Here is a 24,057-nt window from a genome sequence, read left to right as displayed (position 1 = left end):
GAAATTCCAGAACTATTGAGTTCAAAAATGTAGCTAAAGGTGGGAATGATAGAAATTATTTTTTAAAGAAAACCACGTAAGTATTTTTAGATTCTCTTGCATAAATAGCAACTCATATAGCTTTAAAAACCTATGTTTTCCACGGTCCTACTTACACACATGTAGCATACAGATACTTCAAAATTCTGATTTTGTTTCATCCGTAACAATAGGGAACCTTCCCCACTGCCAATCCGTAAGCAAACATCCAAACAGAATAGGACAAGGAAGCTGAATTTTCCAAAACAAAAGCTGAACTTCCAGAAAGCACTGCCCTGTCTGGAAACTACTGCATAAGCTCCTTTTTATTCCTTCCTTTCAAGCAAAGGTTTGTTTACCCAGATTTTGGCACCAGAAGGAATTAGAGGACATGACAGTATTTAAAGCACAGCCTGGTGTTTAAATGGCCCTGGAATAAAAGCGCCCTGTTTCACAAGGAGGAGAGGATGGGAAGGAGGGGGTGTCTTCAAGGGCTACGGGAAGAATTATTTTTACCACTGTTATCTGTGTCACATTTATGGTCACTATTAAAATTCCAGGATTACCAATCTTTATCATTCACAATAAGAAAACAAGATTCTTCAGGTAAAAAGGTTTTCCAAACAGGATTCACTTTTCCAGGGCATGTTGCCAGTTCTTCAATGGTTTGAATTGCCTGATCCCTATGGCTGAACTCAGCATAGTTCATATTCCTCACCATTCCTTACTGTTGTCTTCTATTCTAACTCCAGGACACGGGGAATCAAATATTCTTATATTGTTCAAAAAAGATAACGTCCCCTAACGTTAAAGTAATAATGGGCTTGCAAAGAGCAACAATTGACCAACAGTATCATTTATGGCTTACTATGACTTAGTTCTCAAAGCGTAAAGTCCGTTTGACAGGGTATCTGCTCGAAGAGGGATAAAAAAGATAAGCCAAGTCTGTTCCATGAATTCCAGATCTGCTTAACTTCCTACGGCCTCATTTCAACAGAAAACCAAACCCCAACCACCACCCCCACCACCCCAAAGATGCTATCCCGAACCCAAATCCGGAGCATCCACATTACACACTCATTCAGGGCTTGGATTTCTATCTAGCAAAACCTGAAGACCTTTCATACACGAGCTATGATTTTGCACGTTTTACAGATAAAGGGAATTCTGATTCATTTAAGTATATGCTACCGGTCTCCTTTAGCCATGAACACGGCTCTAAAAAATGCTCTTATCCACCTGCCTCCATGCTGACAAACACAAGCGACCATAGTGGCATTGTCCACATAGCTCAAGAGACTAGAGCTCTGTTACTGGTAGACTTGATATCACAGATTCACCTTAAATCACAAGTGCCCAACCCCCACACTGGAAACTGAATGCAGCCTGCAAAAAAGTTCCTTGAATTATGGTCTATTGTCCCTCAGCTCCTTATGGCTTTGCGTTGCTGCCCCTTGCTGTGGGCAGAAGTGCTCCTGCTATGGGACCAAAAGATAAGCAGAAAGCCTCAGAATTTGCATTTTGCATGTATAAAAGGTACACAGATACGGTCACACGAGTGAACATACAGCCATCAGATGCAGGAGACCTGAATGCATATGGAATATGAAACTTCATCACTTCTGGTTATGAAATGTGAAAAAAATCATTGCATGTGGTCCTCTGTAAGAGGCAAAAGCCTTAACGCCTGAGTTGTAAGTCAGTAGAGGTAATTTTCTTCCAGGACTACTTAATTTGTTCTTGGATTTGGATTTCTAACCCTGTAGCTTTCAGAAGGAGTCCCAGATAAACACTGCTATGAAAGGACGTACTGCCCCGCGTGTCTCTTTAAACCAAATACTTCTGCTAGAGGCACAATGGCCATCAGACTTTGTATCCACAGTCATATGCTGCGTTTTAGCTACTTCAAAGAACAAAAACTCTCTTACAGAGTGAGTTCCTTCACATTTTATTAAACGAGTACAGCAGTTCTCTATCTCTGGTCTGCAACATTTTTCTTCTGAGAAATAATGGATTATTCTTCTGAAGGAATGCCTTTTTTTAATAGATGTATTCTCAGTGGTAAAAAAACTCTTTATCCTACTGGTGAGCTCAACTGTGATAAAACAACATCTCAGATTTCTGCAGGTAAACGTTCATTCGATATGGATTTGTTGAGGATGACCAAAAAACAAGAGGATCCTTGTGAGAGGCAGAATGCAGCCTTTGTGTTTCCCCAGAGAGAACCGTTCCTCCCAGAAGGTTTTGCTGAGGGCACACCAATCACTAAATACACCGTCTTTGAAAATCACCAAGTTATCACCAGCGCTAAGTATTTTCTTCTCTGATATACTAAGAAATATGTTTATGATAGCAGATTCAAGGATTCACCAAAGAAATCTAATTTCAGTGCAAATGAAGAACGTCTGACGTTTCCTGAACACTTCCATTTCGGGAATGGTTTTCCAGTTCCTTGATACATTTCCTGACTTGCAGACAGAACACCTTAACTCACAGGCAATTCCAGAACTTCATATAAATAAACTGCCAGCCTATGGATGAATTAACCTATGATTTAAGTTTGTATATCATCACTTATCCCATTTTTACTTTATTAATTATCAAAAGCCCTACAGCCTTGAGAAATTGCAGATATGCTCAAGTTCATAAAAATTCACTGAGTTCTGAGTTGCCCCAGATAAGCAGATAAGCAACCTGGAACTACTTTTTATTAAAAGGTTTAAAGTGTAATTTTCAGTATCTTTCAATGTGGTTTTATTTCCATTTCTAGCTATGTTAAAATGTCTTTCATATAGTCTGTATTTTTCATAATTCAAAAGTATTTTTTCATAGGGCAATTTACAAACTATTGTATGACTATTACTATACAATATCACTACAATTCACGCAACTTAGCAAGAACTCAATTTTCAGTAAAAATATGCTCAAGTTTTCTTTTAAAAGACGTTCTTCAAAAGGTTATAGAAAAATTTTCCTCCTTCATATTGAAAGAACCAGTGAGAGTGAAAACCACGCATTAAGACCGAAGTATAGATCTGCTTTTCCCTCTAACACGAAAGTAGCAGTACAACGGACGCCTTTACAAACCCAAGTCATACAGACCTTACTAGTGAGAACATTCACCTTGATAATAACAAGTATTAGCTATTTCTCGTGGATTTCGTAATTGGGATAGTAAGAGGAAAAGTCATTTAAAGAACCTGATACTCTCTGAGTCTGTGTTGTGGGTGAAGGAGCAGGAGAAGAGAATGAAAAAGTAAAGGCAACAGCTACTCTAGTTCAATTGTCTCTAAATCTTTCTCACACTGGAAGTCTACTCAATGTATTAGGCTACACGATCTCTAGACTTAATCACTTTCTCCCTAGACTTTTAATTTAAATTCACTGGTAATTCACGTCTGTCAAAAAGAACCGGTTTACTTCCAAGAAATGAAATTCAAGCGCTTTTGACATTAGTTTCCCCAGGCGTTCCACGAGACTGTGGGGAAGAAGGTGGAAGCAATGCTGCTGGTGACAGAACCTCATGTTTGTGAGCTGTACTTACCAAAGGCAAGTACTAGAGCTTGAATTTTGCTCATTACTGTAAATAAATCTATCCAGAAGGAAACTACAGTTTACGCATTTTCCTGGTAGGTCAAAGAATGTCTCCCTCTAAGAGGACTGGGTTAAAGTCCTAGAAGCATTTTAATCTAAGGCTGTGGTGCAATACTTGGTAGCCACATGATGACCCAGATCCAGGAACAAATCCCACAGCAAAATAACCACCCCCTCGAAGAAAAACTTATTTATCCGACCAGTCAGTTCCCCAAACAATTCACCACGCAGCTACAAACCCACGCCGGCTCAGTACTGCATGAAATACAATAGCAAGTCAGCAACGTCACTGAGGAATAGAATGTAAAACCTTAAAAGAAAAAAACGTAGAAATATAACGAGCAGCTTGCAAAGAATAAAGGCTAACATTTCTTGACAGAATCACTGAAATACCATCTACAACACAACAACGGATGGGAAACACTCATCTCAACTATTTAGAATTGGAAATGCAAAGAGGATCTAGCGGGCACCTTCCCAACACATATTCAAGCACATGCTTTTGTTTATGGGCACACATTTTCTTCTTTGACACTCCAAAATCACCACACTGACATAATATTGAATATTTATTAAACTACTGTGTATGCCACTAGAAAGAAACATTAGTGAGCCGAGTGGAAAACTTTACTACTATTTTTTTCAGAGAAAATCTGAAAAAGATCTCTGGAAAGTGGTGTAGAGAGAGGAAGAGACATTTAAATGATGCTGCCATAAATTCAGTTGATGAGCTTAGACAAAAATTGAGAAAGCCAGAGTTAATATGAGCTAAGAGAAGAGTGCTGAAAGGAAAAAGCAATACAAAACTTGCAGTTTAGTATCTCAATAAATAAGGAAAGAGAGAGAAGAGAAAGGAGAAGAAATAGTCCAGATCTTTCTGTTCAGAGGTATTTTGGACATCTGAAATTACTCTGTAGGAAGATTTTTAAGTGAGGGTAATCAAGTTTTTAAATGAGGTGGGAAGTCATCTCAGCATCAACCTGAATCCTGAAACTCAAATTCGTGGCTCCCTGCCAAACGAAGAGCAAAACAAAATATCTCTCTACACATTATTTCCACAAGCTGACAGTGTCCTTGTTAAGGAAAAAACACTGCTTTTCCCTCTTGTGGTCCAAATAGCACAAAAAATAAAAATAATTCTCTCCCTGAAAGGCGTGATCATTTTTCACTAACCAACACCAGCAAAATAGGTTTAGGAATCACCCTTCTGTTCAGTCTCGTTATTTTTAGCTTCAATAGATTTCGTATTCTTCAGTACCTCAGACTGCAAAGAATTTGATTCTATCTTAAAAGCCAGGAATAGCTAAATTAAAAGTACATCTCTGAGGGTTGAGTCACTGAGACATTGCTTGTATCTGTACAATACGCATACTCAGTCACCACAAACCCTCAACCCTAGAGAAGACAGTCAAGTAAACTAAATCTAAAAAGACGTACAAATACCTAGAGCTAAAAACCAGATTTCCCTATCTTAGCTTTCTGCTGCTTTCAAGTGCAAATTGTGAAATCCAGTGTTTTCCCAGATGGAAGATGCTTTAGCTTGTCCTGCCATGGAAAAATTTGCAACCATGTAGATAAAGGTGGGAAGCTACTGTTGCAAAATATTTGCTAAAAAATCCTGACCATACTTCCAAACAAATGGGAAGAGCTAGGACTAACTGACAGCTTTTTTTTTAAAAAAAAAAGATACCTCCCGCAAACCCACCTTATCAAGATACAGAAGGAGAAATCCCAAAGGTTGACAGTTCCAAACGCATCTGGAAAAGTCAAAACACATAATGGGGATGACCACACATAATGCAAAACATCTTCCTTTGATAAATCTGCAGAGGCTACAAATGTACAAAATAAATCTTAGACTTCCTTTCTCCACTAAGGAAAGAAAATAGGAATGAAAAGCATTCCTTTTGCTGCTCATTCAGTCACTGCCAAATCCATAGTGCCTTCTCATCCAAAAATTTCTCAGGAACAGAGTCTCTAATGAGAGGGAAGCTTTGTACGGAACAAACTGTAGAAGTGAGACATTTTCCCCATCCTTCTGCAACAGCCTTTTGTGATTATTTGGCTGGAAGAAATCAGTGATTTCAAAAGATATCTGCAGATGAGCAGCAATACGTGATACTCATTTGTACCCAACTTTTCAGGTAAAACACTAGAATGACTGGAATTCAGATTAAAAAAAAAATAAATCACATACTACAAAAGTGGAAAAGAAGGTCTTCTGTTCATGCTGCATTCCTTTCAAATGACAGGCTGTTTACAGATGCCCTTGCCAAGAAAGTAATATCCCAAATGAGAATTTGACAATTTCCTTCAGCTTTAAAATAACTCTGATGTTCTTGCATAGTACATCTGCTCTGCTGCAGGGAACCTGAAGCGCCCCTCTCTTCTTCCCCTGTCGGTAACTTTCCTTTTTCACATTTGATGCAGAAAATCAAATGGCTTTTTTTATTAGGTTTAACTGGCAGAACAGCTTCTTGTTAATGTTCCTTAAGTACTTACTACTAGTTAAAAACTATTTCATTCACAATGTGTTTCAGAAGATAAATAACCAAGAAACACCTCAGTTTCAGACTTTCAACATGAAGGAAGGAGGAGAAGAACTGGATAAAGTTGAGGTTCGGCAGTCCCAGTGCAACCAGACACCATAAACTGCCAGCAGAATATTGAGAATACCCCAGTCCACCAAGTCACCTCACACACTCAACCTGTTACGCCCCTCTAGTATTTACTTCCACTGCTACAACAACTAGGGGCTTTGGAAAAAACCCAACACCTCCCAGAGCAATAATAATGATATAGAAGTTTATGTTATATTAATATTCTATTTAAAAAGTAATAAATGTGTGCTTATAGTTATTACAGCAATGCATTTTTTTTAAATGTGTATGAGCTTAATGACATTACATTCGGGTTTCATCAGATCATAGCAAGATACATGTCATACTTGATGAGAATTCTTTAATTTTTTATGACATGATATATCATAATTTACTTTGAAATAAATGGATAGCATGGATTCATGTTCACCTATTGATGACAAAGGACAAGAAAAAGTTGATCACAAGTGGTTATTTGTTTTGGATTCTCAAGGTATTTTCATATCTTTATGAAAGCAAAACTGCCCTAGATTCTGATTCTTTATTTTTAAAATACCAACCCATTACCATAAATTTCACCTCAAATATTCAAGTTGTTATTTACATGAAACCTACATTATGCTGGTCCTGATTGCTGCCAGATTTCAACAAGCAGGTGTTAAAATAAAACCATCTATAATAAAAATACCCAGCCAGAAAAGCAAGGCAACCCCTGCTGTAACAGACTTCTCATTAATGAGCAAAAGAGAGTGGAGAGCGTGTGCCTGTAGTGAGATAGATACACACATCGATACAACCCTCAAGATAAACGTGGAGTATATCACACCCCAAGATAAAGACTATATCACAAGTAAAATCCCAGATTTTTCATACTTTGCCTGTTATTTCGAAAGAAAAGTTATTTCAACTACTTAAAGACATACTTTCATCTAAATTCTAGACAGTTCTAACAAGAAGTTTAGAGTTACTACAAAAATCCATATGTTTCCTCACTGGAATAGAACCCTATGCATGAAAGTTCGTAAAGATTTATGGAAGTCTCCTTTAAAATTGTTCAACACACCTGAGTTATACAAATAATAGACAAACAATAACTAGTTCTAAAAGCATCGCCTCACAGACTCAGTGGAAAACCAGTAAGAGACTGGGAGCCAGCGACGGCAAGACAAGTCTTAGTTAACTAAATAATCAGCAGAAGTGAGAAGACGGCAAAAATACTACTTGGATATGAATTAGTTGGTTCTTATTTATACATCACAATGGAGACAATGGCCTGTTATAAGTATTTATTATTTCAGTATCTACATTTTTCTAAAGGTTACCTTGACTCTATCTTTTAAGACAGTGAAAAAATCCAGAAACATTTAGAAATAATTTTGAAGTTACCACCTAAAAATATTTTTTAAACCCCTGATTAGAATATTTCTAATAAACGCCCTGGATTATCACTACTCCCCACTTCGTATAATCCATAACAACAATACAGAAGAACTGCAATCGTATAGCGCATTTAAAGTATTCATAATAACGTTCCTACTTACGTTTCGGTGTCTGAAACTAATGACTCATTATTACACACATCATTGAAGGTATGAAGTTGGTTCTACAGTTAGAAAAAGGAAGAAAAAATTAAAATTTTATCTAAATATTTTGTGAGGTAGTTTTCTTATATTTAAAAATAGTATTAGTCACAGTAAACAATTTTTTCTAGTACTTTCAACATTTGTAAATAATCCACTTTGACAAATATTTGAACAACAGATTCTAGCAGGCAAGAGGGATCAATTTTCTTTTTTCATCAACTTTTCTTTCACTAAAGCAATTAGATGATGTTAAAAACTCCACCCACTCCAGAAATCAGAGCAAGGTGTGTAGCAGTCACTTTGCAGAGGTTTTCATGAGAAATGAAACGCATACTCCGGAAACAGATGTAATTTCCCCATTATTGTAATGCAAAGATTTCTTTTGTCACATTATCAGTGCTGAAAGTCTACAAAATTGGAGAGTGGAAATTAAGTATTTTTATATAAAATGAAGCTTTGAAAGGTATCTGAACTGATAAATTCAGGACATGCCAGAGAAAAGAAAAGCCCGTTAAAGGTTTACATCTATCTTCCATTCTTTTCCTCGGCATCAATTTTCCAGACAGCAATGGCCCCGCATCCAATTCTTTACATGTACAAAACATTTTAAAAAACGTATTTAAAATTATGTAATAAAACTTGTCACCTTGTTTTCAAACAAATTAAAGACACAGTAATGTGAGGGTTTGACATTCAAATTAAACTTGTTGCATAACTTTGTCAAAATATTTAATTTTTTCTTTCTTGAAACAAGCCTGGTACGTGCAGATTTGGGTGACAGCTAACCTCCTGCAGTCTTTACACAAAGATTTATTTGTGTCTAATCTCAACAATAATCATGGGAAAAAATGTTTTTGAAGAAACAAAACTGAAAATATGCATTAAGATTAGTGAGACATGAGAGCCTGATTACACAATTATTGATAGATAAGTTATTAATAGATACTTTCAAATGAAACGTAGTTAGGAGTGGAAAAACATGTGAACAGAACTTCATGAAGAAATTGTAATGACCAATTAGAATTGGGTCAAATAAAGAAGTGAAAGTTCACTGGCTTTTCCGAAGACTTACCCCCCCAATTGAAAATGTTTTGAGAGGGATCAATGAGTGAAAGAGTATCAAACTGTTACTGTTATACATTTTAAATCCATGGTCGCATGTTGTTCCAAATTTGCCACACAAAATCCTCATTCAAAAAAACTCTGACAAAATATGCTCTTTTTCATATTATAAAAATTGTTTGAAAATTCCAGTAATTTCAATTACAATCTTAGAATTCTGACACAACAGCACGATACGAAGTGCACACGGGTCAGTGTTGCACCGCCTTATTCTCACGCACCTCCCAACAGTTTTTTCACTTCATGTTTTGTTACCGTGAAATGACAGAGCGAATAAAAGACTTTTACGGTTTTTTACCATATGTGAAACATTGTAAGAAACTAAAGAGGCCTGTGCCCAAACAATCACTTGATTAATGTAACACAAATGTGTTAACTATAAAGTAGAGCAGAGGTATAACGTCTTCAGCAAAGAAAGCTGAGAACAAAACGGCGTCTCCCTAACTAGTCTTGTCTCAAGACCCAGGCATCACAGGTTGTAACACTTTCTACGTAGGAAAACAACGCAAGAAGAATAAATACCCACTATTCCAAGTTTTGCACCGAATTTGGTCAGGAAAACCCCAACCATGTTTGCATTCACTAATGCACAAAAGCAAATAAAAAGGGGCTGGAAAAAGGAAAAGGGAAGGATGGCCGGATCAGTTCTGAGCGTTCACTTTCACGCACTTCAACTGATCTGTACGCGGAAGGGCAGAAAAAGCGTATCCTGCTTGTCAGGAAATTGTAGAGAGAAGAGGGTGTTTTGGAGCTGAACCACCTCAACAGACAACTGGGAGATGAAATCAAAGAGAAACGAGGTTAACAACAAAAATAAAGCTTCAGGTATATTTTAGTTTATATTTTCCTGTTCTTTTCTGTAGCTATTTCCAACTTCACATTCAATGACTGCAGCTCCCACTTTGCTAAAATTAACTTTCGTGTGTCTGTCTTCAACCTTGTTTTGTAAATAAGAACTTTAGTCAGATGATATGACACATTTTGTATATGCTTCTCTTCAAGGGAGGCAAGTCTATATTTGGTGGTAAGCAAACATAATCCCTGTACGCCATACTGCGTGTATTCTCTGGGTCTCAAGAGGTTCCACGAAACTGAAAGGTTTAATTTTAGGACTGGTCACGTTAGCTGTCAGACAGAAAAAAAAAAAAAAAAAAAAAAAAAATCTCTTGGCAGACACAAATCAACACCTCCGTGTTAGAAGACATTCATCTGTTTAGCTTCACCGATACTTCTGGTCAAAGATTTCTGTCTCCACGATGAGAGCAAAAGTACATTTATCTTGCAAAAGGACCAATCAGGCAAGCCATAGAAATTATTTGACCAAAACTATTTTAGTCTTGATCTTGTGAGTTGAACTTAGAACCTGCATCTGAGTCACCTTTCCACGTGAATTTTCAGAAGAAACTTGTCTTTGAAATGAAGCACATATTGAAAAGTTCACACTTTAAAACACTTCGTGCATCATTTTGCTAAAAGTTTTCTTTGAATCTTCACATCTATTTGCAACACAAAATGAAGAATTCCTTCAATGCTAAACGCCCTACTTTTGGCAAACGGAAGTCCAGGAAAGGAAAACATTTTGCAGTTGTGGGTATCAAAGTTCTGAAGTCTTGAAATCCAAACCAGGAGGCTGAAATAGTGTTTGTTGGGAAGAAAATTTCAGTGAAACTACTTTGACAAATTTGACTAGCCATCAAAGACAGGAATAAAAAAAAGAAACTTGAAAAAGTAGTCATGAACTTACATCTGTAATAGAGAAGGTTGTGTGAAAATACTAACTAATGAAGCTCAACTATACTACATCTTTGAAAACACATCTTTGTTTGCAAAGAGGTCAAAAAACTTCAGTAAAAAGGCAGTCAAAATTTCTGGAAATTTTGGTTCAGATTTCACACTCAGAGTTGTACAGAGCTGGCAACTAAAATTGTTCCAGGCAAGGCATACAAAACTAAATAAACCAAAATGCTTCCCAAACGCAGAAGTCAAACAAGATAAATCAAAAAATGCTTCTTTCAAAAACCATTTCATAAGATCTTTAAAAAGAGAACAAAAGAGAAAATTGCCTGATTTGAATTAGAAAGAAGAATGGAATATCAGAGTTCAAGAGCAGTTTTAGAGACTATTCATGTTAAAAAAGACTCAATAGCTTATTAACAAACAATATTCCATTTTTTTTACAAGCTAAAACCTATTTGTTTTAGTCTAAAAATACATGTCTGTTATTAAAAAAATCTCACTTTTATAGTCACATTTATCAATCATAACAGGTCAAAACATATTATAACTACTTAAAATTAGACAATTTCACACTCTCTTAAAATGAACTACATGCCTGAAAAAAATAAACGAACTGATGCATTCTTATTTTCAGACTTTCTTTGGGTAAGGATACACAAAAAGACATACATTAGTAGTTGAACACGGACAACTGTACAAAATCAAAGGAAAGTACTTATAGGAATAAATATCTAATGTAATTGGAACGATGCAAACATTGGAAATTTACTTTAAATTCGAGACTGAAAATAACATTTTCCAAAACTGTGCAGAATAAAAAAAAAAGTTACTTTTACGCTCAGTTAACAGCCATATTTTAAAATGTATCTGCCAGAGATTATGTCTGTAGCCATATAAATAATAAAGTATACATCAATGAAAAATCAAAACAAAAATATATGTTATACTTTCACATAAGACTTCATCACCTCTCTGTGGGTTTCTCATTACACAAGAAGAGCCCTTGTGTAAACACCCACTTAACACTAATTCATTATGACAGAAGATTAGAATTCAGGCACTGAGTGTATTATATGTAGCATTCATATGAAGTCATATAAATGACTTACGTATAGAAATGATATTTACAGTAATGCCACTATGTCTTCCACAAGTTAACTTTCTCTGTGTCTTGCTTTAGCATCTCTACCTGATGAGCTGCGTTACGTTTCCGTTCAGATAAATGCCAAACTGAACAGACAATGCATTCAAGTCCAACAAACGCAGTTACCCGTACAATAGCATTTGATTAACACTGAGTGGATATCGTTCACAGACTTTTTTTTTTTTAACTTAGTAGGTCACATACCTACATAAATAAAGTATTGACTTTGGTTAAAAAACACCAATAATCTGACTGGGAATACGTCCAGGTTACTTTAAATTGTTATTTATTAAAACAATTGTAAGTAGTTCTATATAGAAATATAGTGGGAAGCAAAATTAAACTTAAGTAAACTTGCATTTACGGACAGTCAGTGATGAAGGTGGTCACTGAGTGATACTACGTAACCAGTTAGAACAGAGAAGGCCACATGTGTTCAAAAAATACTATAAAACTTAAAAAGAACATGTTCTAGTATCGTTTGTGCATTAATCCTTTATCATTTTGTGATTATGATCACTCATCATTTTGTGCATTGAGGCAAACATGACAATACGAGCTATAAATCTTAAATACAGGAGCATGAGAAGAAACACAAAATTGAAAAGGCTCAGATGAATAAAAATATTCCCTTTTGACCTTCTGTCCACCTGTCTCTCTATGGCTATAACACAGTGTAGGATGGAGGAAACAATGACAAAGGATGCACAAAGTATCTTGACTGGTGCAATGTGGAGCATTTCCGTGGGAAAGAGAAGGGTGGCTTTTTTCATTTTAACCTGTTTCTATTTGACAAAGACCGATTCAATTCAGTCTTCTGCTAATTAATGCAGAAATACACTCTCTTGAGCAACAGACTATACTAAACAAACAGGAAAAAGAGGTATGTACAATACAAAGAAGCAGCTAATTACAGTAGAGTCAAGACACTGCAAACAGATTGAAAGCCTTTGTAAATGACAAATATAGCCATGTCAAGGGACTTAATTTCAACATAGCTGTCACAAAATATGCTTATAAGAGTTTTGTTTAGCATGGTAAATTGTTCAGGAGAAGTGTTACAGTTCCACGTGCTGCAGAACAGAGCCTTCACTCGGACTTATCTCTTAGTGAACCCTATTTCACAATTTCCCATATAATTTCCCAAGACCACATATAAGAGGATTCTGTCGTTTTCACACATTAAAAAAGGCCCCCAAACAAGTCTGTAACTCGTAAAACACAACAAGAAACATTTTTTCTAAATATTATTTATATTTTTAAAAAGTTCTTACTGTTATTTGACTCAGCCCAGCCAATCTCATTGTTAGAGTTGGAGACATAAAGTATTTAAACGCAAGATCAAGACTTTCTTTATCAAAACACAAGGCTGTATCCAACGGTTCTTTAACTGTGCTCCACATTAAATCTGCCATGTTCCGGGCTGCACTCTGTCGCAACTCCTGGTCTGACAGTTTACATAAATACCTAGAATAAAGTACAAATGGAAGGGGGGGAAAAAAAAAAGGTATGAGTCAAACTAGAACATACCTGGAACACCATCTTGATTATAGCAAATATATATTCCCAATAGCTGTATGAGTACTAAGTTTTAAAATACCACTATCAAAAGTTGGCAACAATAAAAAAACCACCATAGGAAAACAGAATTATATTTTTATATATATTTTATAAATATAATTATATTTCAAAAAATAAATAAACTTCATATTTTAAAAAGTAAATACAATTCTTATTTTAAACCTTCCCAGATTTCTTTCACTCCACAAAATGACAGGCAACCCACAAAGTTCTTTGGAAATGTAGGTTGAAAGCCTTAACCTCAAATCTGTTTCATGGGAAGGTGCCCTCTCCAGATAGCTGCATCATGTTCATTTACTGTATTGAAAAGCGAAGTGTCACGATACACTTAACATATTGTAAAACTGAATTTCTGGAAACAGTGTGAGTGGACAACAAACAGCATGCTCTCACAGCGAGAATCCTCTGGAGGTGAAGATATCCCTGTTTGTGGCCTCAGTCAGAAGAGAAGTATAATTGTGCAATCACGTTCTGATACAATTAGAGTAAATGCAGTGTACACACATTTTTTCCGCTGTAACCATATGGCGTCTGTGCTTGTACATCAGCACTCCCCGTGCCACAGTACCACTTTCGCAACAGGTTAGGACAGGAACACGTGCCCAAGTTGTTACTTCTACTGACAGTAATCGCCATCTTTAGGGACACACGTGAAGCATCACCAGGGATCCCAGGATTTTTACAGAACCAAAAATGCTAAAGAATTTTAAACTGCTAAATTCTTCCTACTGCAGACATCTTAGATAAGGGGCATCTAATCATGCGTGTTGAGACTCAGCACAGATGCTCTTTGCAGATGGGAGGCAGGAGAAACAATGATTTTTAAGGATTAATTTCCAGAATTCCTGCACCCTCACTCTTACCTAAGCAACTAAAAGTTCGAGGCGTACCAAGAAAATCTACACCGAAATGCCTGTAGAGTTCACATATAAAACACTGACACAGTTGAGAATTTCTTCTAAACTCAATGCACAAGAGAAAAATGTTTAGAAAGCTTTCCTGAGCTTATTTTGAAGCAGTTAAAGATTGCACAGTGAAAGGTACATACATACAAGGTTAGCATAATTATTTTTTTCTGCTGTACTTCAGCATTTTGAAGTTTCAACTACATCCAAACTAGATTTAACTATGCAGAAACGCGTTAAAAATCCATTTGTTTGACAGCCTAAGCCTGGATCTATCCTTGGAGACTGGCCAATTAGATAAATGGATCTTTTAAAAAAACACAGGAGATATTAAACTACACTTAACTAGATTTATGCACCATTCCTTAGCATTCACTTCATATAAACAGTAATATTTTTTTTAAGAAGCAAAAATAAAGGCCCTGATTCTTATTTACATTGAGGCCCTTTTTCACAGCTCTTGTGTAGACGCCTTAAAATAAACACACTTAAATGATACTTAACATTGTCAAACATAGAAAAGAGACTTCAGTGCAAATAATCATAGAGACTGTAGAACTGTGATAGAAATCACAGATAAGTAACGGTAGGACAACAGAAGGACCATTCAGGGCCAAGGCAACCAGATCCTTCACTGTTATCAATTACGAAATTTGTCTTCTCATGTGGAGCACTCGAAATTGGATCATGGCAAGAAAGTAATGCTTCTGTGCTATGATTTCTAAGGAAAAGAAAAGTAGCAACGAGAAGGAGATACTCATTTGAAAAAATTCATCAGCAAACCAGAGCCAGTGAGCTATCTTTAATTACAGACAGGTGAGAGGAGTTACACTGATGAAAAATGCATCGGTCCATGTTAAAACATAATCATCTCGATATAACTGGCAGCAACCTCAGACCAGGTTTTCTCTCCCCATTTTTATATGCAAACTATATTCAGCCCTAGTTCCCAAAGCTCTTCAATGATCATAATGCACACCAAGTCATACTCAACTGTTTTGTGAAGGATTTCTAAAGATCTCAAAGATGATAAAATAAATTCTATGAATTTTCTCATTCTACACAGGACAGATAAAGAGTGCCTGTATGCAACAGACAAGGGGGAACGGACACAGATCTACATATAAAGAAAAAAAGGTGCATTTGTGGCTTCATTACATTTCTGTAACAGGACTTTCGCCTGAAGTCTTCCTCACGCTAGAGAGTTTGGTGAAGGCACTACACTAATCTAGTTTATGTAACAAAAACGTTTTCTATTTTAATGCAACAGTATCAGTATAAACCTACTTTTATTCATCAAATTCACACTACAACAACATTTTTAAGGCTCTTTCAACGCGTTTTCTGTATTTAATCCAAGCCTGAATCAGACTTGTGTCATGTTTTCCTGTATTACAGGATCATTAAGAAACGGTGTTTTAAACAAATCCCACTTTATAATAACTGAAACTACCGTGTAGGTGCATTTTCACAGCTACAGAAGCACTTCAACAGTATAATCTGTTTTGCCAAGGCCCTAAAGGCAGGGAGAAAAGAGCACTTTTTACTTGTTAACCTGCCTCCTTGGTTTTTTTAATGCAACTGGGTTAACCAGGCACAGTAGAAATGTAGAAGATGGGATACTTGTCTTTACGACTATAACTGCAGCTACACTAGAAAATTTCTTGACACTAAACTGTTCATAAATCAAATATGATCGTATCTTTAATACCAGAATTAAAACTACAGAAACTTGCAGAGCAGGCCAAGCCTCACTTTTTATTGTGGAAAGATACAGTGGCCTCAGCCCGACTGTATCAGTAAATTGGGACCATTTTATGCTTTTACCAGTAGAATGTTATTATTAACAAAAAAGAAATCTTCAGCTAGCACTGGCAATTAACACACATCCTTCCTCACGCTAACTATAAATTTGCTGCATTGCTTTACGTAAGAGCAGAGGTACTGGAGAAGGCAAAAGGTCCATTTAGCCCGAAACAGCCACTCTAAAAGCAGATGAAGGACTTATACCATATATTAAAAAAATGGATGAACCTATCTACTACTTCAAATTTGCTTACCTCTTTCTATTTACACTTTTGGCCTTCTCATTAACCTATGCTAGTTAGCTTCACAATTATGTTTGTGTGAAAACCAATCTGCTTTCATTTCTCTTAAGTCTGCAACCCGACAATTGTACTGTATCCTCTCCATTTCTTATTTTTGAAAAACTGCAAATTATCATTCCCTATTTATTGTCTTCATACCACTTGTATAACAGCCACCTCCCTGTCAAAAAAAAATCCTAGACTATGTCTCTCCTCCTATCAGTATAATTTTTTTTTTATTTCCTACCTTCTCTGTCACCTTGCCTATGGCCCAGGTAGTTCTGTTATTATGTCTGCGAGATGGAATGATCAGAACTCTATATAGTATATAAATGTGCATGTGACTGATTCATATAATGGCTTAATAACAACTTCCATTCTGTCCATCATTTTTTTTAATTAATAAATTTTTGTCATTTTGATTCTGATAAGCGTTAAGTCTTAGAGGAATGTATCAAAGATACTTTAGGATCTATGTGATCTAGTAAATCTGACATTTTTGCCTAGATGAGACTTTTGGAAAGAAACATACCTCTTTTTATACATATACACAAAGGATAGTCTATATACGTTTAGGATCTGTCCTGCCAGCCTGGCACAATTAAAATAATCAGTAAATATATATACTATCTAAATTTAAGCAACACATACACATTAATTTAAAAAAAAAAAATGAGGTTCAGTCTACTGAAACGATTTAAGTTTGCCGTATTTGGGGATAGAGAGAGTTCAGTTTTACACATGCAGTTCCACGTTAATGTAACGCTTACAATCACATCTTATGCTTCAGGACTTCAGCTACTCAGCTGTGAAATAATCTTTTTTCCCTTAATCTGACTCCTTCGGACCACAGCTGCAAGAAGGATATCAAGCAGAATGAGTCAGCACCCCTCAGTGATATGAAGAATTTATTTAAGTGCCTGCCTATTGTCTCCCGACTTGCCTAACCTTTGTACCTACGGCATAAATCTTCAGATTTTCGGAGAAGTGAAGTATTTTTTGCAATTGAAAACTTCAAGGCTTATTACAGGAGTTTTTCGTGACAGTTAATAGCAAGGAGTGGTCTCGGGCACTCCCAGAAAACCCAAATTCTTAAGAAAAATTATTTTTAAGCAGAAGAGTAATTTGAATTCTTTCGGCTCTGTTCTCTCTCACTGTATTCCACAGGAAGCATCATGGATCAACAATTCTGTTTGGAGCTTCCACTTCCTCTGCATGCAGCAGTGCTACGCTTGTGTCCTGTGCCGAGGTGACACGGATAACAGCAGAAACTGCCACTTCCAATATCCTCTCAAAGTGCTTGGGCAGAGAATGTTCTGTTTCTCACTATCTGGGGCACAGACACAAATCCTTTGCAAAAAAATATCTCTCAAGATTGGTCCTGAAGCAGGAGAGAGGAAAAAGGGAGGGGAGGAAAAAAGGGGTAGGACTAAATAGGATACTGGTCAGCGCTAATGCTACACATGGCTCTCAGATTTTGCCAGAGGAACATTAAGTAGGTGATACCAACTGGATGTCAAAGAAAGAAGAATTTTAGGTCTTTTTCCTTGATACTATCGAGCACTTTTTGGTGGTTTACAGAGGCACTTACAATATCAGACATACAACTTCTATCTCTTACTTCTCATAAAACTGGACTTCATTGCTAGTCATCTTCTTTCTAAAGGACAGAACTATCCATGACGCTTTCAACCGTCTTGCTGTGGAAAAACCATTGTCCTCAAAACACCGCTGTTTATAGCTACTGCTTTCTCGAGGCATTCAATATCTGGAACCTCGTACAGCATCCCTCATGTCTGATCTTGAGCTGCAAGTCAGCTGGAACCAAGGGCTTTTATAAAGAGACATCATCAACAATTTGCCCTCATTTATAATTGCCTTAAGTTATGACTTATTTTCTCGAGTCACTTTGTCAATAAGTGTCTTATTTTTTCATGAGAATTTTGCACTTTGAAATGCAGAATTCTAAGGTATTAGGACCAATAAAAGCTTCCTTCTGAGAAGGACAAAACCACTTTGCTCCTTACTGAAAGCATGTCCTTTCTTTCTTTCCTAAACTGCTTAAAAACACAGACCCTTCAGAGGCAAGATAGGATTGCTAGTGCTCCATTCCCCAGGCAGAAAATAACATTTATCAGTCTTTTTTTAGTAGCAGTAATAATGACGGGATTGTGTCCATGATCTTTGCAGATTCCAGCAGGGGCCGTCTCTACACAAATACACACTTTGCTATTCACTTCATCCACTCCTAGCAGAAATAACCACAGACGGGAACATAAAGGTTAACCTCATCTGATAAAAGATGCTGCTAAGATGCCAGTCAGGTGATGTCTCTTTCTGCTTATGCTGATCAGCACTCCAACATGCAGTTCAGTTCTGCAAGGGATCTACATGAGCAGCAACTTGGACTAACAGTCAATTAGAGCCCCAAGATCTCATTCTAGACTAAACCCCTCTCCGAGCCCTCTTTCTTACCTCACACAGCAGCAGAAGCTATTGCAGGATTTCTTTCAAAGGTGCTGTGCTGCTGTACCCAGGATTACGTTTGCTTTTTCTTTTTTTTAACTAAAGTAAAAAGCAGATGGAGACCTAGAGACCCAAGCTGCTAAGACAAGATCTGTAAGCTTGACAACCACATGGGGTGAGCTACATATATCAAGAAATTCATCTTTCACCGAAGGCATCTGTGTTATCTTCTGTCCCATATAAAGGTATAGCACCAGAGATTATTTTTGTTATACGGCCTCTGAGCTTCATGTCCCACTCTGCAAGTGCATCTTCCCCAACAAAGCTTTGCATTTCATAATGTTAACAAATCCCACATCTCCCATCAGGATTCAGTTGTGAGAAACAGGAACTGGGAGAACATCCCCTTCCTTCTCTAAACTGATGGTGTTTTCCATAGGTGTCTCCTGTATCAGTATTACCGTTCTGATTGACATGAACGTACTGTAAATGCTAAGAACAGACATCAAGGGCATTATTTATGGCAAGAAGTTGCCGACATATCACATTTTAAGTCAGATGCAAATATTCTATGGGTAAAGAGGAAGAGATGAGGAGAACACAGGAAAAAAAATCTTCTGTTCATTCCAGCGACCCTTATTACAGCTACGGTTATAAAATACTTATAGGATGACAAGTGAGGATTAGCAACAAAGACTGCAAGCTGTGTTATTCTGTCTCACTCAAGTTCCTTCTTCTCAGCCTATCTCCAATTCTCGATCCTTCAAGGCTCTTTTTAATTTCTATACATTGCAAGAAGATAGGTAAGGCTCATTGACCAAATTCCCAGGTTCACGAACAACCATTAATGGAATATGTATGGAGACAAGAACTTGAAGATTCTCTGCCTGTCCTTCCTGGACTGCTTCATGATTAATAATTACCTTTGTAAGATTTCAAAGATAACACATCAGCAGTAAAGGTGCACACACGGCTGGACTGTAACTCCAGAATGGTATGTTTTAATAAAAGATCAGAATACTCTTCTCTCTGCTGGTATCATTTTAGTAGAGACCATATTATAGGAAGAAAGATCAATACCCAAGCCAGTACTTAAATTTTTACAGTCAAAATTCTTTACAATTCAAACCAGAGCATTTTTAAACACAAAACATAGTTCTGAGCCTCATTGTTCTGTGCACTTTTTTGTTGCCAATGCAATTACTTTTATTAAGACTGTGATGATATACTGGTATAGTTAAGACAATATCTTCTGTACAGGCACATTTATTGCTATCAGGGAAGTAAGCTATTACTAGTATAAGCACATTTCTAATACTACAGTTATAGGAAATCCAAAGCCTTGGAGGAGCTGTGGTTCCATGCAAGAGCAGTGGCCTTTTAGGTTGTCTGCACCAGAAAAGTTAAATGCTGGGCCACTGGAAGGAGAATTAGCTGTGACCACACCCCTCCACCTCCAGGCAGACACACATACACCAGATACTTTCAGCAGCACCTCATTGGATTTTTTATATTGTCCCGAGAAAGCCAATAAAAAGAAATTGCTTGTATAATTAAATATCTTTATAAGTACTTTAATTTTAAAGTGCTTTTCATGGGAAGTCAGCTTGATGTAAAGAAAATCTTTGGGACTAGATATATTTAGATCCATAAAAGTGCGAGTAGACTTTTGATCACGCTTCAGTTCCTGCCAGCTGGAAATACAGAACATCAAAATGTGAAGCAGTGTTAAAACTCAGAGAAACTCAGTATATGAAATCTCAATGACTACATATCGCTCTTCTACTTACATCTTCTCATTGCAAATTTTATGTAAAGTTTGATGAAGATACTGCAGTAAATGAAACTGCATCACAATTGAACCCGACATGACACGTCAGAACGGGGCTGGATGTCACACTAAAAATGCTATTAACAAGATTGATTTGATTGATACTGAAATCAGATAGATAAAAGGAGCTGCCCAAACTAACTCTAAACATTACCTTCACTCTCCTTGTTGAAATGATACAGTCAGAGCAACAACTTGAACAATTAAAAGTGTATCAGCTGAAATTATAAATAGGTGCTGGCAAAAAATCCCACGAGAAAAATTCTTAAATTAAAAATTTACCTGATAACATAAGTCCTAAAGGGTATAATGTGCTGCATGACAGCAGGGATGTGTAGCCATATTCTGATCTATAATGCAAAAAGATAAATAGATAAAAATTTCATTAATGACATTTAATGAGAATGGTAAAAAATGAACTATTGCTGGTACATTTGCACATGCAACCCCACTTTAGAAAAAGGCTTTGTTGTTTTTCATTCAACTTCAATTCTTTCAACTTCTTAATTTTCTAATTTGGAAAGCTGTTAATCAGAGGAACGTTTCTGCGACTTATAAACAGGAGTTACATCTTTGACTTTAGTCAGTTGGAAAATATAAACTTTGTATGAATAGTATCATACTGCCCAGATGTCTCATTTCTGAATTTTCTGTAGTTTCTTCAGTAGGAAAAACTGTTACTCAGCCTTGTGGGGTTTCTGTTTCTTTTAAAGTTTACACGAAAATTATTCCATTCTTTATGTTCCTTGCAAATCTCTCCTAAATCAAGTAAAATTTTTTGACTTGTGTTGATGTTTTGCTTCTTACGGCTTATATATCCTATAAAATAAAATTATGTTTTATAACCGGTAATTAAGAACAGTTTTTTACTACCATATTTGCATTCCCATATTTACCATTCTGCCTTTACCACCTTTGCAAAACTGTTTGCGGGAAGAAAATGTATGTCGAGAAAAAAAACCCTGAAACAGCTATTTAACACCGCTGTGAGGAAAAGAGGAGCAACCAAACTACTTACACAGGCAAAGTCAGAAGCTCCATCTGCATTTCAAAAAGGAATGCTGAGCCTGTTAAACCTGTTACAGAGAGACAACTACGTGCCAGGTAAGGGATCTAGCACAGATGCAACATTAGCAGCTGCTACTACTACTCACACAATTTTAACCATGGGCACACACAAATCTTGTGAACAGCTAACAGCGCCAGTCACTCAAAACCATCACCTCGATTTACATCTCCATGTTTGCTCTTAGGAGAATGGTTCATCTTTGCAACTGATGCAATAAATTCTGCCTAAGGACTGAATTCTCACCAGGATTTTGGAAAATTCTGGATGCAGAAAACCTAAATTCTCCTTGCCAGGATGGAAAAAATATCGGGGTGTAGTAAAACTCTATCACCGGCATTTATTTTAAACATTTTTTGAATTAGCCAAGTGATTTTAAGAGTCATTTCTGAAAAAAATATTTTCAGACTCACTTTTTACAATGCAACTAACACTATGCAGTAACAATACCAACCTACTCTGCAAGACAAACCAGCCAAATCTTCACGTTGCAAAAAAGACGACGTCTGGAATAGGCTTCTGATCCTATCGGCAGTCTCAAGAAGAAAAAAAGGCTAACATCCCAAAGATAGAAAGTGTAACTAAAAGATGCCTGTTCTAGAAACAGGAATTAAATACTATTTTGACAAGGAACTGCAAGGATGACAAACATACTACTGCATTTCCACAATTTGATTTTTAACACAACGATGTGCTCTTTTTCATATGCAAGTATCAAACACAAAAGCGAATATCTTTCTTTGTGAAATAGAAGTAGGAAGCGTTGGTTTTACAGCTTTAATTGTTCATAGTAATTTTCGCTCTAAGTCATTTCATTCATCTGTATACTTGCATTACATACAACTTTCATCCTCACAATTGAGTTAATGGATAATTTCACATATTATAAATGAAAATGTAATTTTCATCATGAACTCAATTATAAATATACTAAATTTTTTAAATAAAGTAGCACAAAATATCTAAAATGACATAAAAATAACATATATAAAATTACATTAAAAATCCACAGCTTTCATCATACCTTTTTTTGCTTCCACCTGCTTTTAAAACAAAGTATTTACTGCATCTGTTCTATTTTCAAGCTTCAGAGGTTTCTGGGTTATTATTTGCTCTTTATCATAGGTAATTCTTTTCCAAAAGGCAGTGTGTCTCTCAACAGTTTTTACTTCTGACTTGAGTTTTGAAGTTTCATACAGTAAAATTAAAGCAACGTTTGGGAAACCATCAGCATTATTTCAATTAATTCACCTCCACTGAGCGGGCAGTTATTCCTCCACAACATCCACAAAACTGAACTCATACAGAATGATGGAATGACAGGCTTTTTCAGTGAGGTTTAAGTTCTCCACAGAACAAGCTGTAGGTCATGGACTTCTCTGCATCTGTTAGTTTTTTAAGGCCACCACAACACAGGTAGTTAAGCTGAGCAGATACCACAGAATATGAAATTTGGGAAGAACCAAGTATCTAACTAAAAAAGACAGGAAAGAAATATCCTAAGAAGGAATAGTCCTTCCACAACACAGGTTGCTAAGAAAGCACCTCGCAGAGCCATGAGCTGGATTAAAAACAAGAGTACCAACTAGCCAACTCCCATGTAAAGTAAATTGCATTATATTACATTTGCTGGTGTTATTACTACAAACATAAGCTTGTCAGACAAAGACATTTACTCACTCGAGATTTGCTGGATAAAAAAAAAATTCAATGAAACATCTTTTCAAAAATTTTAATGTCCTGGATGTAAAGGAGACACCAGTAATCACAAACAAGCAGCTCAGTTCCCCACAGGCCTTCCTAATTTGTGGTAATGGTCTTCTCTTACATGCACCTGTAGAGTGCACTTAATGAGATATTCACCTTCCTTTGTGGGAGAAACAGAGCAAATGCTTTCCACACCACTATGCAGCTTTGTCTATTAAAGGTTAATGTTATGGGTTTTTTAGCAAATGATTTCTTTGGCTGCTGTTTACTATTTCCAACTTCACCTGTTCCACTTCCTGGACCTTACTACTAAGCCTAACTTTTTAATAAGAAATTGATTGCTTCATCTGCACTACAATCTTTCTGAAAATATTTTTGAAATATTTAAGGTAGTAGTAAACAACCAATTCTTCTCTCAGACTTTAAAATAAATTCCAGCATGGATATTTCTAGGAGTCTTTACAATAATGCCTACTTAACTGCCATTCTCAAGGGTTGGTAGGACTGTGAAAATGTCTTTAAGAACTACTGTGCACTATAGTTCTGCCTTTACATGTTGTGAACCAGTTAACAGTTGACATTGCAGAGGTCTCCGCTGAGCTATTATCGACAGGGT

The 24,057-nt window shown here is 36.4% G+C and overlaps 1 protein-coding gene across 7 annotated transcripts in view; it reads right to left on the bottom strand.

Annotated features, from left to right (window-relative positions):
- Positions 1–24,057, bottom strand: part of USP34 (ubiquitin specific peptidase 34) — a 135,631-nt gene that overhangs the window by 79,582 nt on the left and 31,992 nt on the right. For 6 of the 7 annotated variants that reach the window (XM_074578510.1, XM_074578512.1, XM_074578513.1 and 3 more), the window contains 3 exons: positions 20,951–21,018; positions 13,073–13,265; positions 7,754–7,815 (listed from right to left, as the gene is read on the bottom strand). In XM_074578510.1, coding sequence (XP_074434611.1) covers positions 7,754–7,815; positions 13,073–13,265; positions 20,951–21,018 — 323 coding nt within the window. Of the gene's footprint in view, positions 1–7,753; positions 7,816–13,072; positions 13,266–20,950; positions 21,019–21,686; positions 21,745–24,057 lie in introns of all 7 variants that reach the window. The other variant, XM_074578515.1, reaches the window with a different exon arrangement.

This window comes from Larus michahellis, chromosome 3 (genome assembly GCF_964199755.1).
Source record: "Larus michahellis chromosome 3, bLarMic1.1, whole genome shotgun sequence".
NCBI classification, from domain to species: Eukaryota; Metazoa; Chordata; class Aves; order Charadriiformes; family Laridae; genus Larus; species Larus michahellis.
The sequence above is the reverse complement of the archived record's forward strand: the minus strand, read 5'-3'. Positions and strand labels throughout refer to the sequence as shown.